Source organism: Ochotona curzoniae, unplaced genomic scaffold (genome assembly GCF_017591425.1).
Source record: "Ochotona curzoniae isolate NIBS_2020 unplaced genomic scaffold, NIBS_Ocur_1.0 scaffold_4937, whole genome shotgun sequence".
Classification (NCBI taxonomy): Eukaryota; Metazoa; Chordata; class Mammalia; order Lagomorpha; family Ochotonidae; genus Ochotona; species Ochotona curzoniae.
Window position 1 is genome coordinate 6,059,829 of NW_024467126.1, and position 11,472 is coordinate 6,071,300.

Here is an 11,472-nt window from a genome sequence, read left to right on the forward strand (position 1 = left end):
TGGGCTGTGCACACCAGAGCTGGGGCTCACACACCAGGGCCGGGGATTGTAGGCCAGCTCCCTCCTGCACCTTCCTGCTTCTTGTCCCTGTCCTCTCATGGGGCTTATTCTGCCTGTATCCCTAGCTGCTTCTGAAACCACTTCCCTAGTTCTCAGATTCACTCGTAAAGCCCTTCCACTCCATGGCTTGCCAAACACCCCTTCCTGCTGCTCTGGTGGCCTCGCTCCTGGGGTGGGATGGGAGACTTGGTGGGGGGGCCAGAAGAGGGCCCATCCTGTACCTGGATGGCCTCTGTGTCTGGGGCAGCCTGCAGGGGGTCAGCACTTCCTCCTTTGGGTGGTCCAAGAGGTCAGCTCAGCCATGCTGTCGGCTGAGCCCGGGCCCTTGTCCATGGGTAAAGCCTCCAGCCTTCAGTTGACAAGGATGTGTCCTTGAGGCGGGTCCCAGGACAGGCTTGAGGGGCAGCCCACCACACCCAGCAGGGCACCGAATCCCAGATCGGGGAGAGCAGGACTTCCGGATTCCACTTCTGAAAGCTTAACCAACTCCCAGGTGCTCCTGACAGCCGGGTCTGGGCCAGGAGCTGGGAACTGTCCCTGCTGCCCCGTGGACATTAATGGGGCTGGCTGAGGGGTCACCTGGGGGCGGGGGGTGGCAGGTGGACAGGAAGGCTGAGCCTTGACGTGGTTGTGATGGCGATGTCGATTAAGGAGGGCAGGGCTTCCATGCCAGATGTTCTGTTTGCTCCATTTTATTGGAAAGGCAGAGAGCTTCATGCAGTTCACCAGCAGGGCTGGTGGGGAGCCAGGAGCCTCAGGGGTCTCACAGTGTCCCACGTGGAGGCAAGGCCCAGACGTGGGCAGTCCTCAGCTACCTCCCAGGACATCAACAGTGAGAAGCAGCCAGGACAATCTGCACCCCAAGAACCTGGGCGTGGCTTAGGGTGCGTTTTCCACCCTCGGGGAAGCCAGGGCCCCCTCTCTGCCAGACTCAGGCAGGCACCAGCGTCAGGGTGCACTTCAGCAGCAGGGGCGCAGCGCCCGGCGAAAGACGCCCCGAAACTCGGCGTTGAAGACGGTGTAGATGAGCGGGTTGAGGGCGCTGTTGACGTAACCCAGCCAGGTGACGGCACTGACCAGCCGCGGGGGCACGGGGCAGGCAGGACACAGCGCTCGCGTGATGTGCACCACGAAGAAGGGCGTCCAACACACCAGGAAGGCCCCTGCGGGAGCGCAGAGCCGGTCGGCTTCCGCCAGAACCACCGCCCCCGTCCCCGGACCCGCCCCGGGCCCACACGCACCGACCACCACCGGCAGGACTCTCATGGCTTTGCGCTCGCGGCCGGGGATCTTGGCGCGCCTCCTCCCGCGCGTCTGCGGCGGGGGCGGCGGCTCGGGGGCTGGGGCCGCGGCGCCGCCGTCGGGGGGCGCGCAGTCGGGGCAGCAGGGGCCCTCGGGGAGGCTGGACGCGGGCGGGCCGGGGCCGCTGGGCCGGCGGGGCGTGCGGCCGTGCAGCTTGGCGCGCCGGGCCTCCTCCCAGCGACGCAGGCCCCGGAACGTGGCCCAATAGAGCAGCAGCATGAGCGGGCAGGGCAAGAAGAAGGAGCACACGGACGAATAGACCACGTAGTCGCTGTCCTCCAGACGGCACACGGCAGGGTCGCGGCCGCGCACGTCGTTGAGGCCGCACAGCACCGGCGCGGCCACCGCGGCCGACAGCAGCCACGTGGCGCCGATGAGCACCAGCGGGCGCCGGGCTCCGCCCTGGCTGTTATAATGCAGCGGCAAGGCCACGGCCACGAACCTGCGGGCGTGCAGCGCGGTGAGGACGGTGAGGACGCGTGACCCGGAGAGGGCGCACCACACGAAGGGGAGGAGCTCGGCTGGTGAGGGCTGGGCCGGGAGGGAGCGTGCAGCGCGGCGAGGACGGTGACCGGGAGAGAGTGCACGACACGCAGAAGCGCGGCGGGGGGAGGGTGGCCAGCACCGTCAGGGCACCGGGCCGGTGGGGATGCGCCCGACGCAGGGAGGGCACGCAGCCCACCTGTCCACGCTGATGGCACATAGGTTGAAGATGGAGGCGGTGCACAGCATGACGTCCATGGCCATGAGTACGTCGCACAACCGGGGGCTCAACAGCCACGCGCCGCCCTGCACCTGGTAAGCACGGCCACACGCAGTGCTGGGGCGTTCCCAGCCGGCACAGGTCCTCCGCCTAAGCTGGGCACGCAGAGGCCAGGGGAAGGGGCACAGAAGGGAGACCCCTGTCCCAAACTCCCCCTTCCCGCGTCGCACGGTGGATCCAAATCCGCCGGCCCGGAACGGGGCACCTGGAGCGCCAGGGCCTGTGTGGGTGACGCTGAGAGGTGTGGCTGAAGCGGAGGTGGGACAGGGCTGGTGCCCTTACAGCGGGTGCAGGCAGGGCGTGGGATGCCCGTCTCCAAGGGCTGGGGAAAGCCAGCCGCCCCCTCCCTCTGAAGTCCCTCCCCGCCGATTTGGGACAATTAGCAGCTTAAGCGTGACGTCACCGTGATGGGGGCGGCAGAGGTCGTGCGTGTTTCCCCGCTGCCCAGCCGCCCCTCCCCCACCGGCCAGGTCGCCGCGTCCCCGGGCCTAAGCCGCTTTTCTCCCAACACCAGCGGGGACGCCTACCCGGCCCGGGCTCCCCTCCGTCCGTGCGCAGCGCGGGTCCAGTCGGGCGCGAGATGACCCGTGCCTGGGTACCGCAGGGGTCCCATTTGCTGTCCGCGCTCCCCTAGCAAAGTCGCCTAAACTTGGCGTTGCTGGGTCGGCCAAGGGCGCGCGCCGGGACCGACGGGGAGGACGCGCGGGGCGCGGCGCGAGCTCACCTCGGAATACACGAAGAGCGGCAGCACCAGCAGGGCGAGCAGCAGGTCGGCGGCCGCCAGGCTCACGATGAAGTAGTTGGTGGGCGTCTGCAAGGCGCGCTCGACCGCCACACTGGCGCACACCAGCGAGTTCCCCGCCAGCACGGCGCCGATGAGCAGCACGCCCCCCGCCAGCGCCGCCGCGCCCCCGGGCCCCAGCCCGGGCGCGCGTCCCGCCAGCCCGCCCGCGTCCGCCGCGCTGCGGTTGCCCATGGCGCGCCCGGGCGGGCGGCAGCACCGCGGCCAGCGGCCAGCGCGGTCAGCGGCCAGCGCGGTCAGCGGCCAGCGGCGTCCGCGAGCCCCGCCCCGCCGGGCCCTCGTCCCGCCCCTGCCCCGCCCCCCGCCGCTCGGGCCGGTGCTGGCGCGGCCCCCGGGACCCTCGCTGGGCGGAGAGCGACGGGCGCAGCCGCGGTGCTGCGGAGGCCGGAGCCCAGCCCGACGGTTGGTGCGCACGCCGGCAGCGTCCGCGTCCAGGGCACCTTGGATGTCCGGGGCAGCCCGACCGCACAGCCCTGGGGGCGGCGGCCGAAACCGGCGGGGCCGTCTCCGAAGCGCGGGGGGCGCGTGCAGGCGGGTATGGCAGGGGACACGGCAGGCGGGCACACAGCAGGGGGCACTGCAGGCGGGCACACAGCAGGGGGCACCGCAGGCGGGCACACAGCAGGGGGCACTGCAGGCGGGCAAGGCAGGGGGCACCGCAGGCGGGCACACAGCAGGGGGCACGGCAGGCGGGCACACAGCACGGGGGCACTGCAGGCGGGCACGGAGGGGGACACTGCAGGCAGGCATGGCAGGGGGCACCGCAGGCGGGCACACAGCAGGGGGACACTGCAGGCGGGCACGGTAGGCGGGCACACAGCAGGGGGACACTGCAGGCAGGCATGGCAGGGGGCACGGCAGGCGGGCACACAGCAGGGGGCACTGCAGGCGGGCATGGCAGGGGGCACCGCAGGCGGGCACACAGCAGGGGGGCACTGCAGGCGGGCACTGCAGGGGACACATGGCAGGCGGGCATGGCCGGCGGGCTCTGAGGTCGAGGCTCCCCACCCAGGGGCAAGTCCAGCCTGACGCTGCACATGTCCTACCCCCAGATGTCCAGCTGCGTGACCGTGGGATGGCAGCCAAGCTGGGCGACCTGAAGGGTCAGATATGGGGTCCCCAGACGCAGGCATCTGATGCGGATGTTGGATCAAATCCCCGCTGCTCCACTTCCTATCCAGCTCCCTGCCTGTGCCCTGGGAAAGTAGCGGAGGACGGCCCAAAGCCTTGGAACCCTGCACCCACGTGGGAGACCCAGATGAGGCTCCTGGCTCCTGGTTTCAGATCAGCATAGCTCTGACCGTTATGGTCACTTGGGAAGTGAATCAGCAGACGGAAAATCTTACTGTCTCTCCTAATCTTTGTATATCTGACCTTCCAATCAAAATAAATACCTTTTTTAAGATTTATTTATTTTTATTGGATATACAGAGAGGAGGTGAGACAGAGAAGATCTTCCGTCCAATGACTCACTCCCCAAGTGGCCTCAACGGCCAGAGCTGAGCCAATCCAAAGCCAGGAGCCAGTAGCTCCTACTGGTCTCCCATGTGGGTGTAGGGTCCCAAGGCTTTGGGCCGCCCTCCACTGCTTTCCCAGGCCACAAGCAGGGAGCTGGATGGGAAGTAGAGCTGCTGGGATTAGAACCAGTGCCCATATGGGATCCCAGCACGTGCAAGGTGAGGACCTTAACCACTATGCCATCGTGACGGGCCCAAAATAAATCTTTAAAAAGAAAGAAAAAAATAAATAAATACACACTACACCTAAGAGATTTGTATGATTATGGTGAATCAAGTGTTTAAATGAAAAAAAGTTGAAATTTCAACATTTATCATGCATTTTTATTTGAAAGAACAAGAGAGTGAAGGATTCTATGCTTTCGTGCACCCGCCAAATCCCCAGAAAAATCCGACCCGGCTAGGCCCAGGTCTGCAGATGCACCGGGTCTCCGACCTGTGCGGGTCCCGCGCTGAGGCCGGCTCAGCAAGGCGTGGAACTCGGCCGGGGTGCCTGCCCGCACCTGCCCGCCGCCCCGCGCCCGCGTCTCCCGCGCCCTGGAGGCCTCCGGCCAGGCTGTCCACTCCGGACCCAGGGGCGCCGCTGCGGCGCGGGAGGCCCGGGCGACAGCTGTTGGGGCGGCTCCGACTCGGTGTCGATGCATGGGGCGCGGCCAGACGCGGGGCGCCCCCCGCCCGCCCCCGGCGCCGCTATAAAGGGGGCCGCGGCGGGAGCCTTTCCCCGTCCGCGCCCCCGCCATGGCCCCACGCCCCTTCCCGTTGCTGCTGCTGCTGCTGTTACTGGCGGGCTGCACCGCGCGCCCCGCGCCCGCAGCCGGCTCCAGGGGCGTCCCCGCGCCCAGGGCCCCGCGACATTCCGACGGGACCCTGACGAGCGAGCTGAGCCGCCTGCGGGACCGCGCGCGGCTGCAGCGGCTGCTGCAGGGCCTGCTGGGCAAGCGCAGGTGAGCGGCGGGCAGGCGAGCGGCGGGACCCCCGCTAGGCGAGCTCTGACTCGGGTGGGGGGACAGCCAGCAGGACCCCACGGACGGCCCCGCTTCCTGGCCCAGGCCCTGGACGGGCCGGCTCTGCCCGATGTGGCCGCTCCACCTGCCTGCAGGCCCGGTGAGCACTCCGCTCCCTTGACCCTGGGGACTGCGGGTCCACCTTCAAGGCCGGGTCCCTAAGCTGCCCTTCTCCGCAGGATGGCCCCGGGCGTCCCCTGCACCCCGCCCGGCCGCGCCCTGGGCAGAGGTGTGGGATCCAAGCTTCAGAGTCAGCGAATGAGAAGATCGAGGCCACACCGCCCCAGGAATGATGACCTTGGAGGAGGAAGGACCCCAACCCAACCGGATACAGGGGGTGGTGGGAAGGGCTGGTTGGTAGCAATAAAGGCAACGCTGAACCCCTGGCCTGAGCACCTGCGGCTGCATGTGGGGCAGGCACGGGCACGGGCCTGCGGGGCAGTGACCACAGACTATCCTTTATCTCTGGGTGGCCATCGCTTGCTCATTCTCAGGTTACCCTCCCAGCATCCTCTGATCACCCAGACCAGCCCCACCCTGGACGCCCCAACTCCTGCCCCAGGGGTCAGGGAGCAGTGTGGGCAGAGAGGAGGGGTCGCCCAGGCCTGTTTTGGGGCTGGCCAGGACTGGCTGGGGCTGCAGGTGGCCAGGGGCACCTTGAGGGCCGCGAAGTACGCCCTGTCCTTGGCAGAAGCTGTGGGAAGGGGCAGCCCCCAGCCCTCTGCCCTGGTCCCACCCTGGCCTCACCTGGTTGCCAAGGAAAAGGCTGGGGCAAGTGAGGTCCCTTGCTGAGAGGGGCCCTGGTTGAGGCTCTCATCCGCTGAGCACCGGAACAGGCAGGGGTGCCTTGTGACACAGTCTGGGGTTCAGGGAGGTGGGCTCGGAAGGGACCCCCAAAGCCCGGCTAGTCCCAGCTGCTGCCCTCGGGCCGAGCCCCGAGGATGCTCAGGGGGTGCCGAATGGCCGCCGGCCAGCGGGATCCCCCTTGGTAGAGGCCAGCTGTGAGGGCCATAAAGCCGGGCGGCGCCTGGCAGGTGCGAAGGTCGCTGAGGCAGGAACTGCGCTGGCAGGGTCAGTTGGACGCCAGACCTGCAGCACGTCCCCGCCAGACGGCGCCCGCTAAGATGGGGGCCTGGCCCCAGCTGTGGCCTCCGCTAGCGCTCGCCCTGCTGCTCACCGCCTTGCTGGGCCAACCCCCAGGGGCTGAGGCCCAGGGTAGGTGGGGGCTGGTGGGTGGGGGACACGGCACATGGGGGCTGGATGGGGGACTGAGGCCCAGGGTAGGTGGGGGGCATAGCGTACATGGGGACAGGTAGAGTGCCCAGGCATGCCCTTCCTCCAGGCTGCTCCGTGAGCCCAACCTTGGTGGAAATTGAGGAGAACACCAACAGATCGGAGCCCCTGGCCAACCTCACGATCCCGGATGGCCAGCAGGTGGTCCTAGGGCCCTCAACCACCGCTGGTGCGTTTCGGATTGCGGGGACTGAGCTGTTTCTCAACGTGGTTCCTGATTATGAGGTACGGGCAGCAGAGTCTACAGGGAGGCCTGAGGAGCATGGCCCACGCTGGCTGGCCGGACCCCAGGGCCTCAGTGGACACAGCTTCCTGGCCCCACCCCCTGCCCAACACTCCTGTGTCCCGCAGGCCACTCCATGGCTGCAAGCTGAACTTCAGTGCTTCAGGGGCAGCACTCTGGTAAGTCTCCCCGCTCGGCCACTTCCTGCCTGCCTGGCGAAGCCCTCATCCAGATGTGTTCCCACCCTGGCAGAGGCCTCTGCTGGCTGTGCCACAGCCTAGGAGGGTGCCTGTCACTGCCCCGGGGTTCAGTCCAGCCGTTCCCCCTCCTGCTGCGGTCTGGAACCTTCCAGCTGACCTCCCCCAGGGGGGTGCAGACCCTGCTACCCTTGGCTGCCGGCTCCCTCCCAGCCAGGCCTGCCCCGTGCACTGCCCAAGGCCACCTGCCGAGCCAGTGCAGCTGGACGCCCTCATAGCTGGCCACTGCCCACAGGTGACCACGCTGAGTGTGAACGTCATCGTGCTGGATGTGAATGACAACGCCCCACAGTTCCCCTTCAGCAACTTCACCAAGTCTGTGGATGAGGTTAGGATGGAGTGACCGTGGGGGCAAGTGGGGGACATCTGGGGGCTCCAGGGTGCCCCAACCTGCCCCTCTGCCCAGGACACTAAAGTGAACACCACGATCATCCCTGAGGAGGAGCTGGAGGCCCATGACGATGACCAGAATGACATCTTGTTCTACACACTCCGGGAGCTGACCCAGGTCAGTGCTGGCCAGCCCTGCTGCTCACCGGCCCCGTGCCCCCTCCAGCTCGCAGCCTCTCAGGCTGTGCCCCCCCAGCCTCTCAGGCCACCAGCCCCCCAGCCCCCAGGCTGTGCCCCCAGGCTGTGCCCCCCCCAGCCTCTCAGGTTGTGCCCCTCCCCTGCAGGGTGCCAGCAGCTTCTTCTCCCTGGCGGCTGAAAACCGTCCAGCGCTGAAGCTGACCCAGACCCTGGACTACGACAAGTTCCCGAACATGGCCTTGGAGCTACTGGCACGGGTGAGCATGGGTCCGCCCTGGGTCTTAGACACTGGGCCCCTGGGGCTGCCACCAGATCTGACCTGGGGTCCACTGCAGGACACCTGGGAGGAGAACCAGCAGCCCAGCCACACGGCCACGGCCACCCTGGTCCTGACGGTGGTGCCCAGTGATCTGCGGCCACCCTGGTTCCTGCCCTGCAGCTTTTCGGACGGCCACGTCTGCATCCAGGCCCAGTACTATGGGGCCGTGCCCACAGGACACACACTGGTGACCGGGGTCAGGGGTTGGGGCTCAGGTTCAGTCCACAGCTGAGGTCTGCCTTATGGCACTGGGCAGCCTCTTGGGGACGGGGCCAGGCTGGGCCATGGGGAAACCACAGGGCACCCCTGAAGCACACAGGCAAGGGGCGTGGCCAGATAGTGCCAGGGAAGAGGTTGGAAATCCCAGGCCAGCCATCACAGCAGACGCATGGTGTCCCCACAGTCAGAGCCCCTTGTCCTGCGTCCCGGGCCCATCTACGCGAAGGATGGAGACACGGCCATTGGGCAACGCATCATCTATAGTTTGCTCAGTGGTCAGTGAGCCCAGCCCCAGCCCAGTCCAGCCACAGCCTAGCCCATCCCCTGTTCTGCCCAGCCCAGCCCAGTCCAGCCCCTGCCCCAGCCCTGCCCAGCCCAGCCCAGCCCAGTCCAGCCCCTGCCCCAGCCCAGCCCAGTCCAGCCCCTGCCCCAGCCCTCCTTAGCCCCTGCAACAGCCAGCCCTGCCCCAGCCCCGTTGCAGCTGGCCCCAGGAGAGGGGTCCAGGCCTGACCTCTGGGTGGCTGCTGCAGGGAACCAGGATGACACATTCACCATCGATGAAGCCTCAGGCAACCTCACCATGGCCAAGAGCGTGCCGCGCCCCATGACCTTCCTCCTGGTGGTGAAGGTGGGCACAGGTTCAGGGGTGCGGGTGGCCGGGCAGTGTGGGCAGGGCAGGGCAGGGCAAACAGGGCAGCCCACCCTCCCTGCCCCCTCACTCCAAGTGCCTCCTGGTCCCCAGGGCGAGCAGGAGGACCTTGCCCGGTACTCTGTGACCCAGGTCACTGTGGAGGCCCGCGCAGCCACAGGCAGCACGCCCTACTTTGCCCAGACGCTGTACCGTGGCATCGTGGCACCTGGCTCCACAGTGGGCGTGGCCGTCCAGGATGCGGCTGCCCCGCCTGAGCCTCTGAGGATCCAGGCCCAGGACGATGACTTCCCGGTAGGCAGCCCCGCCTGTGATCTGGACCGCCTGATGGCGGGAGGGCGAGGGTGGGGGAGAAGCCAGGACTCACCAGGGCTGTGCCTAGGACTTCAACTCAGCCATCACGTACCGGGTCACCAACTGCTCTGAGTTCCGGATGGACGGCGAGGCCCTGCTGACTGCCAGCAGCGAGCTGCCCCAGGACCATGTCTTCTACTGTGAAGTATGGGGAGGGCCATGGCCTGCCATTCCTGGGCCAGGGAGCTGCCGAGCTTCTCAAACCTCTTGTTGCCCCAGGTGGAGGCCAAAAACATGGTGACGGAAAGCACGGCCACCACTGTGGTCGAGATCCGCGTCTCGGTGCAGAATCCACTGCCCACAGGTGAGACCCTGAGCCCAGGCAGGCTGGGTCTCCCCTAGGGCACAGGGCCAGGGCCACATGCAAACCTAGGGCTGTCCCCACACTCAGGCCTCCCGGAAACTGGAGGAACCTCCACCCCGACTCAGCAGCCTTCCGGCGGGGGCTCCAGCACTGTCCCTGTGAGCTCAACACCAACCCCGACAGCTGGATCCCCCAGGCCGACACCTCCCGGCGGGGGCTCCAGCCCTGCCCCCTCACCAGTCACCCCGGGGGGCTCCAACCCTGCCCCCTCACCAGTCACCCCAGGAAGCCCCAGCCCCACCCCCTCACCAGTCACCCCAGGGGCCTCGACAGACATGGGCTCCAGCGTGGGCTCCAGCCTTGCCCCCTTGCCATCCACCCCATCAACACAGACCCGGACAACACTTGGGCCAACATCTGGAGGGAGCTTCAGGACCACCACTGAAACTGCCCCACAAGGTACCCACTGACCCTCAGGATCCCCCATCCTGCTGACTCTCACACTGCCCGCGTGCTGGCTGTCCATCCTCTGGCGCTGCACCACTGAGGCCTGGGGCACTCTGAACCCCAAACTCAGTGCTGGGGTGCCAGCAGGGGAATCCCAGGTCAGGACCCCAGGGTACCTCCTGTGGGGGGGTCTGAGTGGTGCCCAGGGCCCATCTGAACTCTAGCTGTGCTCAGGTAGGTGGAGTTTGGGTGGTCAGGAGTGGTGGTAGGAGGGGCAGCTGGTGCCCCTGCCAAGGTCCAGGGCTGTCCTAGCGGGACACCCACCCTGCCTACCCACCTCCATCAACTGGGGTCTGGTCCGTGCTTGCGACACACTGCACTTACGCTTGGCCCTAGTGGGAACTGGAACCCTTGGAGGGCTTTAACCTTCTGGCCGCGGTGTCCCTGCAGAACCTTCTGGCTACTCTGCAAGGGACATGGCTGCTCTGGGTGGCACGTTGGGCGGCCTGCTGTTGCTGGCCCTCGTCGGCCTGGTCTTCCTGTCCCTCAAGCTCTATGGCCACCAGCTCAAGTGCTGCGCCCGCAAAGTGCTGGTAAGGCGCCGCGCAGGTGGGAAGGCGCTTCCGGCTGCAGGCAAGCCCTGGGCGGCTGGGGTCCTTGCTGACGCCCAGACCTCCTCCTTCCAGGAGCCTGCACCCCGAGGTTTCGACAACCAGTCCTTCCAGTCGGAGCCTGACGAGGATGACAACGCCAGCTTGGCCCCCACCCCCGACGCCGAGCCTGCGCCCCCGTCCCTGCCCGTGGCAGACCCCGACCCCGCGCCGCCCAGGCCCGGGGCCCCAGCGGCCCCTGTGAGCGCGCAGGGCAGCCCCGAGGCAGTGCGGTCCATCTTGACCAAGGAGCGGCGGCCCGAGGGCGGCTACAAGGCCGTGTGGTTCGGGGAGGACATCGGTGCCGAGGCCGACGTCGTGGTGCTCAACACACCCGGCATGGATGGCACAGGCGCGGATGCTGACGACGACGACGACCCCGAATACACCTACATATAGTCTGATGCTGTACGCTGCCCCTGTTCCCTGTTTGGGCGCACAATAAAGCGACTTTTCCCAGCCACCAGGCTGCAGCGTCCGTGGGGTGGGGGGCTGCGCCGATGACTGTGGGGCCCCGTGGCGAGGGGCCGCCAGCACGGAGCCCAGCGAACGAGGGGAGGCAGACTGTGGGAACCTAGGGTCCTGAGGACCTGTGCGGGAGACTGCGCGGGCAGGGAGACCTGTCGCCACCGCGGAGCCACGGCCAGTCAGCAGGGAGGCGTCCGCCCTCCCACGGGCCTGGCTGCTGGGGTTGGGGGGGTCTGTGGCTGGTCCCACCGAGAGCTTCCGCAGCAGCCGTCGCACACGCAGGGGGCCCACCCCGACACCCCGACTCCCCAAC

General features: G+C 67.5%; 3 protein-coding genes across 3 annotated transcripts; 2 read left to right on the top strand and 1 right to left on the bottom strand.

Moving 5' to 3' along the window:
* Positions 1-1,020: 1,020 nt before the first annotated feature.
* On the bottom strand, positions 1,021-3,101 carry DRD4 (dopamine receptor D4). Its single transcript, XM_040970917.1, has 4 exons — positions 2,850-3,101; positions 2,045-2,157; positions 1,302-1,804; positions 1,021-1,223 (listed from the first exon to the last, which is right to left on the bottom strand). Exons 1-4 carry the CDS (start codon positions 3,099-3,101, stop codon positions 1,021-1,023), a joined length of 1,071 nt encoding a protein of 356 aa, XP_040826851.1.
* Positions 3,102-5,182: 2,081 nt separating this feature from the next.
* SCT (secretin) lies at positions 5,183-5,392 on the top strand. The gene has a single exon (XM_040970833.1). It carries the CDS (start codon positions 5,183-5,185, stop codon positions 5,390-5,392), a length of 210 nt encoding a protein of 69 aa, XP_040826767.1.
* A 1,180-nt stretch (positions 5,393-6,572) lies between these two features.
* On the top strand, positions 6,573-11,090 carry CDHR5 (cadherin related family member 5). The gene is made up of 14 exons (XM_040970834.1): positions 6,573-6,663; positions 6,791-6,966; positions 7,093-7,143; positions 7,457-7,549; positions 7,628-7,729; positions 7,896-8,006; positions 8,085-8,255; positions 8,472-8,562; positions 8,818-8,915; positions 9,030-9,230; positions 9,319-9,435; positions 9,510-9,594; positions 10,492-10,634; positions 10,728-11,090. Exons 1-14 carry the CDS (start codon positions 6,573-6,575, stop codon positions 11,088-11,090), a joined length of 1,893 nt encoding a protein of 630 aa, XP_040826768.1.
* The last annotated feature ends 382 nt before the right edge of the window (positions 11,091-11,472 follow it).